The sequence below is a fragment of the Stegodyphus dumicola genome, chromosome 8, assembly GCF_044657685.1.
Source record: "Stegodyphus dumicola isolate Sdum_Otavi_A_Nest chromosome 8, ASM4465768v1".
In the NCBI taxonomy this organism is placed as follows: domain Eukaryota; kingdom Metazoa; phylum Arthropoda; class Arachnida; order Araneae; family Eresidae; genus Stegodyphus; species Stegodyphus dumicola.
This window is the reverse complement of record NC_140775.1, coordinates 41,785,496-41,808,121: the sequence shown is the minus strand read 5'-3', so window position 1 is coordinate 41,808,121 and position 22,626 is coordinate 41,785,496. Positions and strand designations below refer to the sequence as shown.

Genomic DNA, 22,626 nt, shown 5'->3' with positions numbered 1-22,626 from the left:
ATTGAAGTAAATAAAATTAAATACAACTATTATAAACATTGCTTGAAACTACATATAAAATTCTACAAGCATCTACAGTAGATTAAGACAACTGATGTCAAATGAAATTTAATAAGGCAAAGATCATTAAAATGTAATAAGAAAGAAATACAATTAAGATAAAATAAAATGTAATGAGAAAATTATTATTCTGAAAATCATTAGAAGTGGGGGAATTGAACATGCCTTAAATTTATATTAATTCAATAGATTTTGTTAATTAAGGCATAATTTCACCACACAGTGGACTGTAAACACTTTATTTTCATTTTAGCACTAAAGAGAAGAAAGCATATCACACTGACATAGCTCTTGTTCACACAATGACTCCAAAGGCACTGCTGTTATGTAATAACAGACATTTCAGACTGCATTGCACTGGTTACATCATGGAGTCATGACACAGCTTTTAAATACACAAATGACACTTAAATTCATACTAAGAAAAACATATTTGACACTTCATTCAAAAATTAATTGCACTATACAAACACAGCATTCAATAAAATTCAAAAAAGTACTATTCAATAAATCAATGAAAGTAAATACTCAAACACTAAAATGCAAATTAATTACTTGGTATCGATTGGCAAGACAAAAACTTTAGAAATTGCTCTTTTAAAAGTTTCAAATTGAATTTTCAGATTGACAACTCTGATTTTATTATCCTCACCATAATAAACATCTATAATTCTGTCCACTGCCCATTTATAAAGAGGTAACTTTTCTCCTACTAAAAGCACTAAATCGTCAATTTTTTCAGTTACTTTTTCAAACATCCATTTGTTACATGGTTGAACCTGGTTTAGATAACTACACTGCCAAAATTTCCACATTACTTGAACAATTATAGTAATTTTTTGCCATTTTTTTTAAGATTACTCTCGTTTAAGTTTGTTAAATCAGGTTCAACAATGGCATTCAAAGATCTATTAATTAAAAAGTGGGCAGGCGTTAAAACCTCAAAATCGTTTTTATTAGCTGACAGTGGGCAAAGAGGGCGAGAGTTTAATATACCTCAATTTGAAGAAGTATAGTGAGAAAGTCTTCATATGTTAAATTAATACTTCTTACAACTCTTTTTAATGACTTAATAGCAGCCTCCCAAAGGCTCCCAAAATTAGGGGATCTTGAAGGAATAAATTTCTAGTCAAAGCCCTCTGTAACTAAATATCCAGCTAATTGGTTATCTGGCTTTCTTATCATATCATGACTTTTTTAAATTTCTCTATTGGCTCCAAAATTATAGGTGTTATCTGAAAAAAATATAGCACTTTTACCTCTTCTAGCCATAAACCTTTTTAACATAGCTATGAATGCTTCAGAAGTTAAATCAGACACAATATCTACACGCACAGCTTTAAATACAAAACACACAAATATACAAACATACTTTCTGCAAAGCTCATTTGTTTTTGAGATTGTGAATGAATCTGAAAAGATAGCTTATAACATTTAAAATTTTAGTATAATTATACAGTTGAATTATTAGTTATATAAAACAACTGCTGAGAAAATGTATTAAAAGTCACATTTAATACGGATAAGTCACTTTCTTCTGAATGTCTCATTTCACATATAAATTCATCTCTTATGACTGATGTAAGAATTTCACGATTGGGATACTCTTGGTCAGTCAGAAAAATAAGTCCTTCTAACCACAGTTTATTGTCTGACAGTTTCTCAGGATTCATCCCTCTTGAAACCATGTCAGTGGGATTATTCACAGTAGCCACGTGATGCCACTGATGAACTTTTGTCAAGTCCTGTACTGTGGCTATTTGGTTCACAACAAAAGTTTTAAGATGGTATGACTCTTTCCGGATTCATGAAAGGGCAATACAGCAGTTGACATCAGCTGCATTCATGAAAGGGCTTAAGTTCTGAGGCACTCTCCACTTAAATTATCAATCTGACTAAAAGAATGGCTGCTCACAGCTCCAACCTAGGTATTGTGGCACTCTTCAGTAGTAATAAAGTGATTTGCTACAAACCAAGTTCACTTTGAAAGCTCCATCTTGCAAAATTGATTTGCAATAAATGATGCATCCATAAGGTGCTTTGGAAGCATCTGCAAGTCCATGAAGCTCAATGCGCACTGGACTTTTAATGAGTATGGACACTTATTTATCGCTGGCAGAGAATTGGAGACGTTTTCCACTGTTGTGCGCCTGTTTCAGGAAGCGTATAATTTCAATCTAATTATAGACACCACAGTTTTTGTAAGAAGATTTTAGCTTTTGTTAATACAGGACACGAGATTCTAACATTCATCTGAATTTGGAAAGCAAAATGGTCAGTCTTAGGTTTCCACATAACACCTGACATTTTTGTTTTCTTCTTGATAATTATAGATGCAGTCAGAGTCTGTTTGTAATTCAGGATTATTGCTGTGCCACTTATGTAGCATCCTACCTTCACTATTAAGAGCTTTTGATAATTCTAATTGTAGTTCTTTAGCTCCACTCAGTGTGTCCGTACCAGTCAAAACATCATCCATATGGAAATGTTTTTCTAAAACTAGAGATGCTAAAGGGAAGTTTTTGCACTCATCTCTCAAAAGTTGAAGGAGAAATCTTGTTGCTAAATATGGTGCTGACAATGTCCCATCAATTATAGCTTTGAGCTTATATGTCTTCACCGAATCATTTACTCCTTCCCTCCAAAGAATTCTTGAAAGTTTAGTTTGACTTGGGTCAGTTAATATCATTCTATTCATCTGTTTGATATCTGCCACAGATGCATAAATGTTTACAAAATCACATCATTATCTTAAATAAATCATCCTGAATAACCCCACCAATATAGTATTGTAAAGAATTAAGGTTGTGATGATATATATTTTTTACATTTATGTAAAGAATATTTGACAACATCTTTGGAACATAAAATACACTTTAAAGCACTGATTCTCAGCCTTTTCAAAGCTGCCACACCCTCCCCCCCAAGGAGTGAAAAATTTTTAAATGCCCCCCTTTATGAAAATCCTGTAATTTAGATATGGGAAAGGAGGGGTTCCTGAATTATAAAAGGCAGAAAATAAGTAATTTCTTTCAGTAGACTTACACACCAAATTTGTTTGATTCAACTGGATAGTTTTGCCTGGAAGGTAATTACATTCCTGTTGTTAAAACTGAAATGACTAATGCCAGAAAAATTGCTTAAGCAATGTTTTATGTTGTTTAAGCAATCTTTATTCTTAATTAAACAATTTTAAAAAAAGAACAGGAAAAAAAAATACACTAAAAGAGTAATATCAATGAAACAATCGAGTATGATCAGTGGAGGATGTCTGTGCTTAATAGTTCAGAGTCAGTTTCTGAACTTTCGGTTCAATATTTTTAGAGAGATGAAGGCACAAGTCCCCTCTTTCCCCGATTTGGAGTCGATTTCTCTTTTTTATAATTAAATCAGTGAAAGCACCATTCCTTGCTCAACAAGGTAGAAGAAAGGGAAAGCAATTAAAAATTTTTTGAGGATAGTCCACAATCCTGAGTAGAGGCAGCTGATGTTGCTTCGAAGCTCATTCTGGAAGCTGGCTTTCAAATTCTCCTTAGTTGAAAATTCGACTACTTCTTCTTGAAGCTGAACCTTTGCTGTCCCAATATTTTTAAAAAGGTTCATGGCCCAGTGAGGGACTTTCAGTGACAAAATATCCTCAAACCACTCAAAAAGTCCTTGTGCAAAGACTAAAGGTGGTGACAGTAAACACGTATTTCATTGAATGGGATTCACTGCTCTTATGCACATCAGATAAGATTCGAAACTGGCTGAACTCGTTGTAGCCAAAATTCTGCTTCCAAAAAGTGAGTTTTTTTATGAAGGCATAAGTAACAGATTTTGTGGTCATCACATTGAGCTCTACACTTTGAAGCTGCAAATTAATTCCTATGAATCGGTCATGTAAGCAACATCAATCTTAAATTGTAGCAATTTGTCATTCAAAGCTACATTTTTCTCTCCGGGGAACTCAAGTACATAGTCGAAAAGATTCCAGAACCTGTTGAAGCAGGTGCCTTTGAAAAGCCAGTTAACTTAGTGTGTAAAAGTATGAATTCTTCATAGTTGTCCTTACACAGCTGCCTGAATAATTGATCGTTGAGAGCATTACTGCAAATTTTATTCACAGTAGGGATGGCAAATTGTAAAGACCGATCAAATGGTCGTTGAGGTTTTTTTATTGCTGTCTGTGAATCATGCAGTGAACAGTTAAAATATTTGGTGCCTCTTTCTTCAAAAGGGCAATGAGCCCATGATGACGATCCACCACTGCAGGACCTCCATTGGTGGCAACAGACATAATGTTTGCAAGAAGAATATTTTTCTCATTAAAATAATTTTCGACAGTATTAAAATTAGATTCACCTTTAGTATCTGCAGTCAAATATTTTGAAAAAAGAATTTCTTGAATAATTTCTTCTTTCCTTGACAAACTGCACATAAACTAACAGTAAAGCCTCATTAGTACCTGGCAAGCTTGATTCATCAACCTGAAGGGAAAATTCGGTAGGTATCAAAAGTTTGCATTACAAAGCTTCAACATCTTTGGCCATGTCATCAACTCATCGTCACACTGTATCACTGCTCAATAGAACATTTTTTATAGCATTGGATGTGCCTGGATGGCGTAAAATGTTTTTAAAACTTCTTTGACAGCCGGCAATATCAACTCTTCGTCCATGGTATGAGCTTTCCCCGATTTAGCAATTAATTTTGATATATTATGAGAGGTTATCAACGTATCATCGCCTTTTTTGATGAGGTTGCTAGTAACCCTGAAACAGACGGTGAATTCAGATACTTGGCTCTGATGTTCAGGAAAAATGATAAATCTTTATTTTGTTTGCCAGAATGAATTTTCTGCAGATTCCTCTCACCATTCTTAGAATTGCATGAATGGAGCCATCACGTAAGTTCGTTTCATTGCTGGTACAAATGATGTAAATCAGATAATCGATTTAATACTTTTTTTTTTTTTTAATTAAGTTCCAATGCCAAAAACATGCTCATTACCCTCTACCGCCCAAAACATGCTCATTACCCTCTACCGCCCAAAACATGCTCATTACCCTCTACCGCCCAAAACATGCTCACTACCCCTTACCACCCAAAACAAATTCATAGCCCCTCAGCATCCTTACACTGCCTCCATTGAGGACCAATGCATTAAACTCTTACTATTTGTTAGAAATACTGCAGACACATTTCTCGTATTAGAGAATTTATGATTATTTACATCCATTAAGGGTTTTTCCCATGATACAAAATATAAATTTGCTTTTTTACTCAAGGTTATGAGATCAAACCAGCTACTAGATTATCTAACACTAATATGAGATGATGTTTCCTTGTCTAACATTTGAAATAATTTGTCTGATACAATTTATTGTTTTAACTTCTCAAAATCTGACACTTCTCTTAATTTTAGAATAATAACAAAAGCTTGTTGTCAATTGCGATGCAAACTGAACATGGGTTTCATTTGCTGATCTAGTCATTTTTCTGAATTGTTCCAAACATAACTGAGGGATAGGTTCAAATTCCCTTAATACAATTTTCTTTACTTTATCATAATCACACAACTCATTATCACTTACATAAAAAATTACATTTGAAGCTTTTTCACCTAAAAATTTAAGAGAATTTCAGCTTTATATTTATCAGGTACAAAGTTTTTGTTACAATGGATCTTTCCAAGGAAGCAAAAAATAGACCTCATCCTTTTGAACGACTCGGAATTCTCATTGTTAAAGTTTTTATACTTTTTATTAGCAAATCTATAGAATCAACTTTCTCAAGTTTATTTTCTAATTCTTTTTAAGTATTTGAAAATGTTCGCATGCATAACAATTCTAATTCAGCTTTTCCTCTCTCTAATTTAATTCGCTCTAATTGCAATTATAATTGTTTATTTTTCTCGAATGAGTCTAATTTTTTTTTTTTCCGATTCTTGATTATACCCTCTATGAGATTAGAAACGAATTCAGGTTCTTCTTTAAATTTATCACTACTCCTTATAATATTAATGAAATCTGTAATGACCTCTCCTAACTCTGTTGCAGCAAGCTGCAAATGATTTTTTTTGGTGTTTTTAAACATTTTAAAAGCAGAACACAATTACAAAACGCTACACAATTAAGACTTAATTAATAAAAAAAATAATAACAAGTATTATTTTATGGGAGAAAATGACCACAAAAAACTCATGCACCTACTACTTCATTATGTTGATTATTAATCTGATACATTCCTCGTCTTCGATGACACCACACTGCGAAAAAACGAAAACGAAATTTATTTTGAATAAATCACAGATACTCATAGCTTGCTGATTCACTGCTCTGGTCACACGGACCACAAATGTTAATTAAGGAATAAATTCACCACACAGTTTCACTTTAGCACTAAAGAGAAGAAAACACGTCACATTGACATAACTTTTGTTCACACACTGACTCCAAACTCTAACCAGGTGGTGCTGCTGTTATGCAATAACAGACAGATTTCATTTATTGCTAGGAAAGATTTTCTTCAGTAAAGGCTAAAAACTGGGAGATTTGTTGACCGATAATGAGACCAGAACATTAGACAAAAGGGAAAGTTGGCAGCTATGTCCATACAATACATTAAAAACAGTGAACCAAAAAAGATGCCAATTTAAAGGGAAAACAATTATGCATTAAACAATAGCACCAATGACTAATTTTTCTGAAAAAGATAAGAGTTTTTATTTTTTCTTTTCTTTTCCTATCTCTGTTATTTTTTTTTTTTTTTTACTTCCTTATATGATGTTAAGAAAGTACAGAGGCTGTTTGTTCTTTTCAGACAACTTTTAAAAAAAATTGTCTACTTAATTTTTTTTTTAAACTGCTACTATATTTTTGAAAGTGTAAATTATCGTCTGATATTTGACAATTCTGTTATCTCACAAAATGACACTTTTGAAGAAACAGTGGATGAAAGGCTACGTTTGTGCTCTTTCTGAAGTAAATTATTCATATTGCTCTGAAAGCCATGATTTTTCATCATCTAAAGTAATTATAGATAATTATTGAGGTATTTGTAATTGCATTCTTATTGGTTAAAAAGAAGTATAGCTTTCTGTCGCGTTCGGAGCATTAGCTTTTCGTCATGTCTGAATTATTCTGAAACTTAATTCCATTCTTTATGTTATTTTTGATTGGTTATTTATTGTGTCTTGTTTATGATTTGTTAAACCATGATCTGTTCTAAAGTTATATGTATAACCTTTGTAAACTTTTTCACTCTCTGCTTATATTTCTCTGCATGTAACTCTGTGTGTATCTCTGCATATTGCTCTGTAATAAATATTTGTTTTTCGAACCACGGCATTTTCAATGTTCAACAGCCTGAGCGTGGTTCGTCAAAATTAAAATGCACTGATATTTTTTCTAATCGAACTTTCTATGCCAGTGTCATAATTTATCGTTCGCGTGATTTTGTTTTGTTTTTTCATAAATTATGGCTTTTTAAAGTGGAAGTGAAAGGGAAGCTTTTGGTGTCATGCCATTTGATGATGTTAATAACTTTATTATTTGGTGTCAAAGAGTTGAAGCAGTATTTACTGCAAAGGAATTGGTTACATTTTTGGAAACAGAAGCAAGTGCAGAGAGAACTGCAGATGTTTTGAAATCAAAACAAGTTATCAAAACAAGTTGCCTTAATTCTTGAGTTTTTGTTACAATTATTGCTTCTCTTGAACGTGAAGACACAGCATGTAAATATGGAAGAGCATGCAAGCTACGTATACTGCTAAAGGAGCAGTGAGTCAAATTTTAAGGCGTAAACGTTTAACTACCATAAGAAAATCTAAAGAAATGTCAATGAAACAACATAATGAACTTGGTTAGTAATCTATGCATTTCAGGATCTGAAGTAAGTGTTACTATTTACATTTTAATGTCATTGCCAAAGGAATATGAAAATGTTAAGGCATCACTAGAAAATCAACAAAGTGATAATTTGAGTTTGAATTTTGTTACAAGCAGACTTATTGATTCTGAATCTATGTTCGATTATAAAAGTGAAAATAAGTATTCTAAACCAAATATGGACAAATCTGTTTTTATTAGTGCTCATAAAGAACTGTTTTGTACTATTGTAAAAGAAAAAGACATTCTGTTAAATTCTGTAGAAAAAAGAACTGCGTCTGTCATAGCTGTGGGAAAACTGGTAATTTCAAAGTGAATGTTTTGATAATTCTAAAAAGCAAATTCAAATAGTAATAAGTATGCATCACCTGCAATATCTTTTATGGCTGGAAATCTTGCGCATGATCAATTTATTATTGATTCTGGTGCAACTTCTCACATGTCTTCTCACAAGGATGGGTTTACCTTAATTAAGCCTAAGACTGGAACTGTTAACCCTTTGTGGCGCACTACACTTTAAAGTCGGAATTTCAACAAAAAAAGTTGTATGCAGTCTATTTAGGTCTAAAGAGTATACATGTAAAGTTTTGTAAAATTGCACTTACTGTTTTAATTTTGTAAGTGTTCCATGAGCTAAAACACTGCGCCACTAGAGCTCTTAAAAGTGCGACTAAGCGATCATTGCAGTGAAGCACGAAAATGAGTAGAAGCTTTTGTATAGTAATGAAAAAACACTGTATTATGGCTGTATACATGGTTTTCTGTCTATACACAATAGTTTTGAATATATATTGATAAATGAGATAAATATATGTATATACACAAGTCGTATGTAAAAAAATATTTACAAATTTTTCAATTTTTTAGCTTTGTGAAATTGTTTAAATCATTTCACGCCCTTTTGATAGAATCACAAGCCAACTTTTCAGGTTTTGCACACAAAACTTGTTTTGTTATAACTCGAGCTAATTATAAAATTCCCACCTGAAAACACTCACAAAAATTTCAAGATGCCCATATTAGGTCTTTCATAGCACAAACCACACCTCACCTTTCAATACTTCTTCGTTTGAATTCATTCCCCCCAAAACAACGGAAACAGAAAATGTATACAACAGATGTTTTCTCCTGAGAATGGATGTTCTGCTGCGTAATAGCATGAGATCGTTAAAGGCGCAGTTTTCCCGTTGATGGAACACCTTGTTTTATTTGATGATTCTGTGCATGCTTTTTGTATGTGAAATTTTTAAAAATATAGAACAAATAATATAGAGTACAGCCATTAAAATTATAGAAAAATTTTTTTTTCAAACAAATTTTTTTTATATTAAAAAAAAAAAAAAAAAAAAAAATAGAGGAAATTACTTGAAAATAAGTGGATTTTAATAACACATCATAGGTGAAAATTCTGGGTCTCTTTGTGCTATGCTGCCATCTACTATTTAAAAAGAAAAGTTCAAAGTATACTATGAATGTATTTTTATCCATTTATGTTTGAATTCAACGGTTTCAGAAGCGATTCAAGTTCCATGTAGTGGAACACTGAGCAACAAAGGGTTAAATGCATGTATAAGCTGGTGATTTTAGAAGTAGAAGGCATTGGTGATATTTGCAGCAAAACTAAGAATGGTGTTGAAATAATGTTAAAATATGTCCTTTACGTTCCGGAATTAAACGGACAATTAATTTCTGTCAAATATATTGAAGCAGCAGGTTTGAGCGTGTTCGTGCCAAACAAAGTGCATTGCCTATAGGAAAGGGTCTTCGCATAAAAGAATCCAAACTGCTTATAACTGTACACATTGATATATGTAGTCCAATAGAACCTCAAACGCTCCATGGGGAAAAGTATTTCATGACTATAATTGATGACTACTCGCGATTTATGGAAATCAGACTGTTCAAAAGAAAGTGACATTGTTGATGAACTTAAACTATTCTTTAAATTGAACTCAACTGTCACAAAACTGCACTGTGACAATGCCAAAGAATATGTCAGTGGAGAATTGTATGAAGTTGCTAAAAGAGCAGGTGTAAAAATAGATCCTGCACCTCCCTATACACCTTTTCTGAATGGTGTTGCTGAAACAGCAAATAGAACTGTACTGGAAAAAGCTACAGCAATGATATTTAAGGCCCATTTACCAAAATTCCTTTGGGGTGAAGCAGTACTTACGGCTGCTTATATAAATAATCGACTCTCAAATAGTTCAATTGACAATCGTGTTACTTATTTTCTGAAGTATGGTGAAAATCCTGATTTGACAAGACACATCATTGTTTCCAGAAATGTTCAATTTAACGAAGAAAAGAAGAAAGTACAAAATCAAAAATACATTCCCAATAGTTCTGATTTGAGTGAAAATGACAATGATGACATTAAAAATGAAGACAAATCAATTTCAGACACTGAAAAGGGCGAATGAAATGCTTTAAATGAGAAGGAGGAACCAAGGAAATCTACAAGAGAAAAGAAACAACCAGTTAGGTATCCTAATCCTGAGACCTACCAGGAAATGTTTGCGCAACAAGACATTCTGTAATTAGAAGATATTGTAAATCTACCACAAGTAGAACAAGAACAATGGAAGAGGAAATGAAATCTATGGAAGGAAACGACATCTGGGATCTACAAAGTTTACCCCCTGATAAAAGAGCCATTTCCTTCCAAATGGGTTCTACATAAAAACCGAGATGGAACTTACAAAGCCAAGCTTGTTGCTCCTTGCTTCATGCAAAAAGAAGGCATAGACTATACAGACATGTTTTCTCCAGTAATTAGTATGTGCTCTTTACGTTTAATCCTGGTAATTATCAATAATGAAGGTTTGCAAACTTTTACTTTAGATGTCAAGACGGATTTCTTGAACAGTAAGTTAGATGAAATCATCTACATGGACCAGCAAAAAGGATGTGATGATACAAGAGGTAAGAAATGTAAACTTAACAAGAGTTTACATGGTCTTAAACAGTCTCCTCGACAATGATATCAGAAATTTCTTAATTTTGTTATTAAATTAGATTTTAAACAATTGGACTCTGAACCATGTATTTTTATCAGAAATCTAATTAAAATTAAATTAATAAAGTAATTATGGCTCTTTATGTAGATGACTTATTAATTGCAGGTTCGATTGTAAAAGAAGCAAATATTATAATATCATTGTTGTCTAGTGAATTTCAAATGTCAAAATCTGAAAGGGTCTCAGAAATTTTAGGCATTAGACTGAAATTTGAGTCTGCTTGTTTATATTTAGATCAGAAACCATATATTGAAAAATTACTTGATAAATTTAAAATGTCTGATTGTAAAACAGCCCAAACTCGAACCAAAAGCTTCAGCAGTTGATTTTCAGAAAGGAAATGCATTTCATGGTCCATACATAGAATTAATTTAATCTGTACTTTACTTAGCATATATTACAAGGTCAGATATTTTATTTTCAGTAAATTGCTTATGCCAACTGCAGGAGCATCCTACTGATGTTGCCTGGTGTGCTCTAAAGAGAATTCTTAGGTACTTGAGAAACACCTTCAATTTAAAATTGATATCCAAAAAAGGTGATTTGGAAAGGGCAAACTTATGTTTGTATGTAGATGCAGATTGGGGGGGGGGAGATACTCAAGATAGGAAATCAATTACTGGTTACTTTATAATGTTTTTAAACTGTTCTATTATGTGGTGCTGTAACAAGCAAAAGTGTATTGCACTTTCATCAACAGAAGCTGAAATAATTGCTTTATGCAAAAGTATTCAAGATGTTTTATGGATAAAAAATATAGTAAATGAAATTTCCAGTATTAAAAATGTTCATATTTTTGAGGATAACCAGTCATGTATCAAAAGTATTGTTAATGAAAACTTTTTAGGTAAACTGAAACAGGTAGTTATTTATGATTGTTGCTGGCTTTTGATATAACAACAAATAAAAATTAAAGAAAGCACAGAAAACTGTTAAGTTCAATTTTACATATTATCAGGAATAAATTGTATACCAAATTTTCAAATATGAAATATGTTCTCTTTAACCAAATTGCCATCAATCAGTAGAACTGCATCAAGACAAAACAAGCAGCCATATGTTAAAATCCACTGTTAATTTCCTCAGAAAAATGAAACAAGAAACATGTATCAAGAAAACCTTCACTCATATCCTTACTAAATCTCCTGATGTATCATCCATGGATTTTTTGCACTTTGGGATTTTTAAAAAGTGAATATTCCAGATGTCGACCTACAACTGTCTTTAATGTCTGGAAAGCTGTTCAAGAGGAATGGGAAAAAATACCTCTTCTACTACTAAAAAAAGTTTTGTCTTCAGGAAATTACGGTGTAGAAAATAAAAAATAAAGAAATAAATACCCTAGTAAAAAATTAGGATTATCAAATGGAACATTTAAAACACAAAAGTTTTAGATAAAATATTTCTGTAAATACAATGAAAATTGTCTAAAAAAATTTGCGAACGGCCTTATATTGTTATGGTGAAAAATTTCAGGTATCACATTTCATTGGAAATATCCATTAGGACGATTTTTTGTGTAATTTTTACACATACAGACAGAATAAAAGATTCTTTTTTTTTTTTTTTTTTTTTTTTCAAAGTAGGTTGTAAAATGGATTTAAAAGGTACTTTTTATTGACATATGTACATACGTATGTGCATATATATGTAGCTATCTAGCATAACTCAATAATGTTTCGCCACAGAACTGCATTAATAATTTTGCATATAAGACAACTATATCTAGTTGTGCACCTTTTTTTTTAAATCGCAATCGGCAGTACCAAACGCATAGTGTTTAAAATGATGAAAATATTCATGTTTTGGTAATCTCAAATAAATAACAAAATTTAACTATATATATAATAACAGTGTATTGGTGCAGCAAAATATGCACACAAATAAATAGTTAGGACAAGAAAGTCATGGTGTCCACACAAGATATTTTTAATAAGCATATAATACTCAACATTCATCAGTAATTAGTTATTTCAACATAAAAAGGGACAGACAAATTCACTTCATTATAGACTTATTACTTCCTGTTTGCAGTACTCTTCATTTGAGCTAATTCTTTTTGTCATTCATAAACTCCCATTTTTGGCTTAATTAAATCATATTTTTCATATCCCCTCTCTCTCTTTTTACTTTCTACAGATTTTTAGAGTTGAAACTAAGAGAAAACGTGTGAGATCTATTGAATCTTTCTTAATTAGTTGCACACAATAAAATACATAAATGAAACCTAAATAAGAGGAAATAAATACCATATTTACTCACATATTTCCCCCCTTTTACTTCTAAAAAGCCAGCAGAGGAAAAATATACAGTGTATACTAGTTCTAAAGAGACTTTAATGATAAGCACACTAAAAAGTACACATAAAAATAATTATAATATTAATATATTATGTATTTCAAAGGACTTGCTAATATCAGTAACAATTTTTTCACTTACAGAAAATTATTTCCTATTTGTGCATACATTTTACATTGTTACTATAAATCAAAAGTTACTAAAATAAACATCTAGAGTAAAAAATACATGAGGTGGAGAAATATGGGAATAAAAGCAACAAACAGTGACATAAGTAAAATATTGGGTTTTAATGAAGGTTTCCTGCCGCTGCAAATATCGTCTGTGCAAACAGCAAGCACTGCAGTGTTTTATCATATTTTGTCGAATGACTTTTGGCATTTGAAAGAGACTTGCTTCACACTGTGTTGTGAAATTTGGGAAGAAAAAAAAAAAAAAAAATCGTTATCATTAAGTGCAAAGTGTCTGAAATGGAATTATCAGACTATCAGATTAGAACCATTATTTACTTCATTTTTTGTTGCAAAAAGTCAAGCTACAGAATAAATACTAAAGTTGTATCATATGACAGTGTGAACGTTAGGTACCAAAAGTTCAAAAACAAGGACTATCATATTCAAGCAGCACAGTGCTCCGGCCAACCTACTGATATTAATGAGGTCTGCCTGTGAGAACTTGTGGAAGATCAGTAAACAACCACTTGAGAGCTCAAAGGAGTTAGACATTACCGCCATGTCCATTAGTCACGCTATGCATAGCATAAACTTAATGTATAAGTTCAATCGCTGGGTGCCACATGAGCTGACTCAAGCACTAAAGGACAGACATGTTTAGGCCTGAACTAATCTACTGGAATGTCAACGCAATGACAAAATTCTAGACTGGATTGTCTCTTGTGATGAAAAATGAATTTACTTCAATAACACCAGCGAAAAAGGAGGTTGTTGTGTGGCGAGTGAGCCCATCATCAGCATCACAAAGTGCAATAAGACTAACAAAACGATCATGCTTTGCATCTGTTGGGATTGCGGTGGTATTATCCACAAAGAGTATCTGGAAAAAGGGTAAAAATCTTGACAGTAAGGTGTACAGAGAGATTCTATTCTGTGTTGACACTGCTATCAAGAGAAAAATGTCAAACTGAGTTCCGGAGCAAAATAACAGTTCCATCAAGATAACACAAGACCACATGTGTCTGCATCCACTGGCTGGACTCTGTACAGACTTGAATGGGATCTTTTGCCATATTCTACATATACCCTACATCTCTCCTTCAGACTTCCACCTTTTTCCCCGCCTGCAGTTACATCTTGCTGGTGCTATCTTCCATTCTGCACAGGGCATCTGAAATGAGGTTGATCTGTTTTGGGGCTCGCAGCCACCAAGATCCTGGGCTCAAGGCTTTAAAAAAATACCAAAATGTTGGCAGAAAATCATAATTTGGGAGGTGATTACTACCTACACTAAAGGTACTGCTTTCATGTTTTTCTTCCTAACTTTTTTAAGAACGCTTTTTGGTAGATAACTTTTGTTATAACCAGATATATTTCCTTAATATGAAATGCAATACTCACAAAGATAAAATGAACTGAAATAAAATAAAAAATGTTTTAATTTATATTAGCTTAATTTTACTTACATCTTCTTTAGAACCAGAATGATGCCTTGTATAGTGAGACTGAAGTTCAATTTCACTGCCTAATTTCATCTTACATGCAGGACAATTAAACATATTTCTTCCATCACCAACATCATTAATTCCTTCAGAATGACTGCTTTCATAATGGTTCTGAAGAGCATCAGCAGTAGGAAATGCAAGAAAACAATGTGGGCATAGAAAACCCTAAAATCAGTAAATACATAAGAATTAAAAAAAAAAAAAAATATGAAATTATTGGCAATAGGGAATGCAAGAAAATAAAGTAAGCATATAAAACCCTAAAATTAGTAAATACATTGGGGAAAAAAAAAAAAAACCAGGTAATACAGATTAGATATTTCCAAAACAATTCATATCAGCCTCTGAGAAACTGATGAGCCATTTTCAATAGTAAAAATTCCCCCTATAGTCAAATAAGACTACAATGGAAATTTTTAATATAGGAAAACCAAACATAGTTGCCTGAAGTCTGTAATCATTGCCAAGCATAATGTCAACATAAAGGGTTACCATACTCTTTAATAAAAATTTAAAAAAAAAAAATGTTTAGATATCACTATGCAAGTCATTTTTCAAGCTGCAATGTGTTGATAGTCATACTAAATAATGATTTGCTAGGTTGGTGTTGGTGCCGAAGTGAAATTAAGAAGAATCACAATTCCCCATATGTTTTATTATGAAAACCTATCAAACGTGCATGCATAAAGCATAAAAAAATCGGTTTGTGATTTGGAAGTCCAGCTTTTAGATTATTCCAGATATTGGATATCCAGTTTTTGTACTCTTTACTATATTATCTTTCTTGCACAAGATCACTTGTATGAGAATACAGTACAAAGTACGTAATCCGGACTCGTCGGGACTTTGGCGATTACGGATTAGGGGTTTTTCCGGATTATAGATTATCAATTTAAATCTGGTAAGATGGCATGCAGAAATTATACAATTAAAATTATGAAACCATAATTTATGAAATAAAGAGCAATTATGATCTAAAGGGTATCAAGGGTATCAAAGTTTACAGGAAAAAAAAAAAAAAGCTTAATATTTATTGTTTACTTTATTAAACATTTCTTTCAATGTAAGTAAGTTGTTCAAGTTGCTTTATTTTTTGTGCTAATACTTTATCTTTAATTCTATAAACAGATAATTTTTTGTTCAGTTACAAAGTTCCATTGTTCAAGTCCTGTAATAGCTATGTCAAGCATTCCAACTAACTTGTCAATCAATTTTTTTTTTTATTTTCAATAACCTCTCTGTCACTTTCTTCACTATCAGAAGTGGTATTTTCTGGATCTAGAAGCATACTACAGATTTCGCCATCCGTTAATCGATTGGGGCATTGTCGTCGCAATGAAAAGCTTCTGTTATATCATCTTCATTTACTACTGCTTCTCCCCATTTCTTTACAAAATCCAATAACTGGAAAATTTTACCTTTAGTTTGCGATGTCCGAAAACCTTCAAATTCGTGGCTATCATCTTCATCGTCCTCACCATAAAATATGGTAGCTGGCCATAAATTATGCCAAGAATTTTTTAATGTATCTGGAGACATATCCTCACACAATCTTGCGATGCTCCACACAGCAGATTTTATGCTAAAAAATTTCAAAAATGTTTCGAATAGCCTTCCCATTGTTCAAGAAATTTAACACAGATTTTTAAAATGCTAATTTATATTTGAATTTCAGCGCATACACTATTCTCATATTCATAGGCTGAATGATAGACGTACAATTTGGAAGGAAGAATAATACGGATACATCATCTTTCACTAAAACATTAAGTGAAGTATGTGCCCAACAGTTGTCAACAATCAGGACTATTTTTGAGTCATCAAGTAAACCAACCGAATTCAAATGTCACCGAGCCTCGGGTATAAAATGATTTTCAAACCAATCATTCATCAACGCTTGTGTCATCCATGTTCTTTTATTTGCACGATATATAACAGGGAAAATTGTTACTCTTTTAAATGTTCGAGGTCATGCATATTTCCTGATTAGGAAAAGTTTGCACTTGTGCCTTCCTGCAGCATTTGCACACGCTAAAATTGTTAGTCTTGCTTTGGAATCTTTGACACCAGTTGGAGCCTTTTCTGTAGAGGTTGCCATGGTATTTCGCAGTACATATTGCCAGAAAAGACCAGTTTCATCAGCATTGTAAATTTGTTCTAGAAATAATTGTTCACTAGTAAAGAGGTCAATGAATTCATCTGCAAATTGTTCAGCAGCTTCAGTATCAACTGAAGTTTTTTCACCTGAAATTTTTGTCTTATACCATGGCAATTTTTAAATTTGGTTACCCAACCTGTCGAATATGTGCACTCAGTGTTTAAGTTCATTTCTTCATGAAATATTTTGGCCTGAGACATTAGCATTGGACCCATCAATGGCACGCCCTCGCTGCAAAACTGTCTGAAAAAACAGCGCGATCTGCAACATAAACAAAAATGCCTTAGAATCAGTAAAGATAATTTTAGCATAGCTTATACCGTCCATTATACATTAAGCACATACAAAAAAAAAAAAAAAGTTTGTGGCTTTGAGGTCCTGATTATAGATCATTTCAGATAATGGACGCCAGGATTACGGACTTTGTACTGTAATTAATTTTTTGAAATTTCCATATATACCCCACAGTTCAATTTATATAATATTTAGTTTTCTATTATGAAAAAACAATTACACTCAATTAAATTACTCATATAATAAAAATGAAAAGTCAAGAGATTATCAAGAATTTCAGCAATTATTCATATCAGCAATTTACTAAAAATAAATGAATTTATCTCCATATAGACACTTTCAGAATTGCAATACGAAATAGAGATTTAAAACTGAATCAAGTAAACATAGCTTTCTTATTTTCTGCTATTAGGTCCCTTTAGGAGCAAACAAAATTCTGAATTTTTTCCTCCTAGTTCCTGAGGAGACATTTACATCAAACAGCATTCAACATTGGTCAAGCTTTATCTTAAAAACTATGCTAAATTGCCTTTTTGTCCTAATTTTTGCAAAAATTTATATTTTCATGTTTTTATCCACTTAGCTTATTTCAAAATTCCGTTAAACACATTCTTGGTTACTCCAATTTCAAAATTCTTGAGATAAAAATAATTTTAACATTTTAAAATGAAAATCATTGATTTCAAGAATTATATTTTTTGTAATTACTTCTGCAGAGCTTGCACTATTTTCAATTTCTTCTTCCGGTGTTTTGGGCTGCACAGGATCAGAGCTCTAAAAAATAAAATAAATAATATTAACAAAATAAAAAATCGTTAAAAAGCAATTTCATTTGTCACAGTATAATATGACACAACATAAGCATGTAACAACTAAAGACTATGAAGATATTTATAGAATGATAAAAATAATCTGAAATGTTATAGTTAAGAACCTAATGTAGTTGATTCATCAACTGATTTATCATTCTAGTGCAGTGCTCCGCAACCTTTTCTCACCTGCGATGCACAAAAAATCTTTCTGGAATTTCGTGGCACACCAAAGAGTTCCGAGTTATCAAGGAAGTGCCGAAAAAATTCAAATGCTGACACACTTACAATCACACACACAACAGTGAAATATATAAAAACATTTAAAATAGACATTATTAAGGAAAAAAAATGTCATTGTGTATTAAATACATGATAAAAAAATTGCAAAATGTCAAATACATGTATTTGATTGCGGCACACCTATATCCTACTCATGGCACACCAGTTGCAGAGCACTGTTCTAGTGAATACATAACTAGATAATGGTATATGTATGACTGACTATAGTCTAGTGGGTACTAGTCAGTCACCATAGTGGATACATAAAGTTATGTAACCCACTAGAATGACTGACAACTTTGACAGAAATAAACATTTTAACATAAATTCTATTAATACTTTTTAACCATAAAAATAAATATAACCCCATGATATAGATAGTTTATAACTTTATAACTCTTAAATGATCGATTTGTGGTTGGATAAAATTATTAAAGTAAAGCACATTAGAGCTAATCTGGCTATATGAAAGATAGCCAATTTCCTGCAGCCAATATTTACCACTTATCCCCCCCCCAATAGGAGATGTAATATAAACAATTATACATATTTTTTCAACATGAGCAGAATTTCATGCAGCTCAGCTTAAGTGAAAGTGATGTAGTAGAAACATTAGGGGTACTATTCGATTTCGAGGGCCATAAAAAATCGCCAAACTATTGTTGATGCAAATGCTGCCAAAAATAATTGTGGCAACCCTAATAATAGTGGCAAGAAAGGAAGTATAATAGTAAATATTTAAGATTGATGTTTTAATTTAGATGAAAGGTTAATTTGATATAATACTTTTTTATTATTATAATTGATATAAAAAAGACTAAACATGACTGAATGGGAGTGAATAAGTATTTCAGATCATTATTATAATTTATATAAAAATTGCTAAACATAACTGAATGGATGCCTGCATCACTATTTCGCTACCGAGTTATCGCTAAAGCATAGTTTCATCTCGTTGGTTGTTCAAACATAATTTTCTATAATGAATGATGCCTTTTCTTTGAAAATATTCTCGGTAAAGTGCAGAATCGCTCACTTATTTGTTTGCCGCTTTTTACATGAGTAAAAACAATTGGATTTTTGTCAATTTTCTTTTACTTTTTAAGTGAAAATAAGTCGATGTGTACATAGATAAAGTCAAGGGTGTGCGCAGTGCCATTTTTGTGCAATTCTAGGATGTTTTTTAAGTGAAAATAGGTCGATGTGCACATGGATACCGAGTATGTGCAATTCTTAAAAACGCGTCAAGCAGTGAGTGATTCTGCACTTTACCCAAAATTCTATTGCCGACTTTTATTGTTAAATCCATAAGATATCAAAAAAGGATTTAAATCAAAAAAGGATTTAAAAATTAAACTAGTATTTCAATGGCATCTTAAGAAATATAGAACTATATAAACTTACGCAATCTGAAATCAGCGCGTACGCTAGATTTGGCACGCTCTTAAATGGGCGCGTTTGCTAGATTTGGTGCTTTTGCACATTTTCGCTGCAAATTTTTTATGGCCCTCGAAACCGAATAGTACCACATTAGGATTGAGAGACACGAAAAATTAGCAATGTCCTCGCTGGAACATCAGACATCTGAATACGCACCAAGTGTGCTGCCCATTACACCACGAAGGCACGCTAAGAAGGTGGGGGAGAAATACCTTATAATGTGTTTAGCTACTATTAACATTATTAAATGCCTGTATTTGAAAAAATAAGTTAAAACAAACTATTCATTCATTAATTTGCTCAATTAAAAAAAAATCAACTTCATGCGGAAGCTATACAGAAAGCATGTATTCTTGTTTATAGGATTTTAAAAACCGGATAATCATTTAAAATTATCATAATGTTTTCAAAATTACAAAATTTCAAAGAGTATGTAGGAATGACTTGTAGTAACATCAAATAATTTTAAAACTGGCTGATTAATTAATTGGTTAAGGTAAAACAAGTCAAAAGTTATTTGAATGAAGCAAAGAATACCTCCATAAAGGAAAGAAGCTGCCTCTTATTTTCATTACAGATCAGGAAACCATGAAAACGTTCATAAGGCAGCCTATTTTCCCAGATTTAAACCTGGACTGAACAACCAGTGGTTAGTCTTATCCCTTCAGCCACTGGTAAAACTCAAAATATTGTTAATTATATATATTACACCAATCTATTTAACAGAACTGTTTTCATTAAGTCATTTATGGCACACTATTATTATTATATTTTATTGCATTATTTAGTATTTAGTACTGTACATTTTTAAATTGTCAATATTTAGAATTTTTTTCTAACGATTTTTAAAAAGCATTAATTTAGAAACTTATGTTCTTTAATCCAAAATTTATAAGGGGTAAAAACATTTTAAGCATAATTTAATGGCACATTAATAGCTTCATTTTGCATTTATTAAAACATTAAGAGTTGGCTTATAGTCTTTTATATGAAATCTAAGTATGCTTATATTATGAAGTAAGCCGTCATATAGTAGTAGTAAATGCATGAAGTAAATGCTTCATTTACTTTACCTTCCTACCTCAAAAAAGATTTAATATATTATATAAACTGTGCATGGCTCTAGTGTAGAATTAGGTGCCCATTCGATTAGCGACAAATTTTGTTCAATTTTGGGGATGAAATTCCATTTTTGATTACCATGATAGTTTTAACCTTGTTTTTTTTTTTTTTTTTTTTTTTAGTGAAAATAGATCGATGTGTACGTGGACAAAGTTAAGGCACTGCACAATGCCTAGCCTAGTTTGTGCAGTTCTCTAATGTTTTACAAGTGAAAATAGATCGATGTGTACATGAACATTGAGTTTGTACAATTCTTATTTTGGTTTTGTGTAGTGGCCATCTTGAAACTATGCTTTCCTGTCATCGATTTTGGCGTCAAAAAAGAATCCGGCGGGGGAGGGAAACCAATTGTAAATTTTTCCCCTGTACATTTTATCACATATAATTTTTTGCATGCATTTTTACACTCTGATAAAATGCAGCTCAAAGCCGAAAGGGAGATGTGATGTCTTGTAACATTAATGCAAATGATTTTATCACATCAATATAAAGTATAACATATACTTAAAACATTATGCCCTAAACAATTATGCTTAGTAACTTTTAATTCCATGAACATGAAGAAAATCATATTTTTTGGTAAACAATAAAAACTATATAACTATGATCAAAGAAATTAAAGTGCAACATATAAAACTACATCAAAATTATAGCATTAATTATAGTGATATAAATTGATTAAATAATATTTTTTCATATTGAAAGGAAATAAAAAATGATTCTGACAGCAGAAATAAACAGTAAATAAAACATATTATTTACCTTTCAAATATATCGTAACATGAATGTCACTGTATAGTGTGATTCATGTAAAAATACTAAATATTGTATGGCATTAAATAATTTTTTAGAGAAACAAAAATTTATTATAGTTTGGTATGCAAACAGCAAAGTAAACAAATTTACAGATAATTTATATATAGAGAGAGAACAGTAGTTTTATACATTTTTGCGAACTAAGATAATTTTTTTTAAGTCATAGTACGATTTCATTTAATACAAATTTGTTTATAATTGTAAGAATTTTTTAAATATTTTTTACTACGTTATACGTTGGTCGGGCATTTATTTTTGTCCTTTATATACATATATAACAATTGTAATGAGAACTACTTTTAATATTAGTAACTCCGTATTTTCTGGAGAAACAAACTTGAAAAATAAAATTTTCTTTTGTGAAAAACACTTTCTTTGACTGCATCAATAAAGATTACTGGATTCGAGAAAATAAATATGATTAATTGTGTGTGTAAAAAATTTTTACTTGACTAAAAGTAACAAACAAAAGTTTAAGTCAGCTATCCTTATGTTTAGTTCTAATTAATTTTTCCTTAAAAAAAGATTCAAGCTCGGCGATTTTCAACATACTCTAGACTGTTCATTTCTTCGAGTTAAAATACCACGGATATCACGGATATTAAACATTCTTTTTAATTATTTCTTCGCTTTACAATAGTAAATAACGACACTCCTCAATTTCCATCACATTATTTGGACGGCGGCAATACTCTTTTTTCGCATACACCGTCTGGTAAAGTAGAAGTTGCATTTAAATTTCATAATCTGAAAATGGATTATTTTAAAGATAATT

At 31.7% G+C, this 22,626-nt stretch overlaps 1 protein-coding gene across 4 annotated transcripts in view; it reads right to left on the bottom strand.

The window, feature by feature from the left end:
* Positions 1-22,560, bottom strand: part of LOC118199130 (uncharacterized) — a 201,428-nt gene extending 178,868 nt beyond the window's left edge. For 3 of the 4 annotated variants that reach the window (XM_085821777.1, XM_085821778.1, XM_085821780.1), the window contains exons 1-3: positions 22,404-22,560; positions 18,091-18,156; positions 14,892-15,095 (exon numbers count right to left, since the gene is read on the bottom strand). In XM_085821777.1, coding sequence (XP_085677903.1) covers positions 14,892-15,095; positions 18,091-18,156; positions 22,404-22,460 — 327 coding nt within the window. In that variant the 5' untranslated portion in view covers positions 22,461-22,560. Of the gene's footprint in view, positions 1-14,891; positions 15,096-18,090; positions 18,157-21,797; positions 21,817-22,403 lie in introns of those variants that run through there. The other variant, XM_085821779.1, reaches the window with a different exon arrangement.
* Between the last annotated feature and the right edge of the window lie 66 nt (positions 22,561-22,626).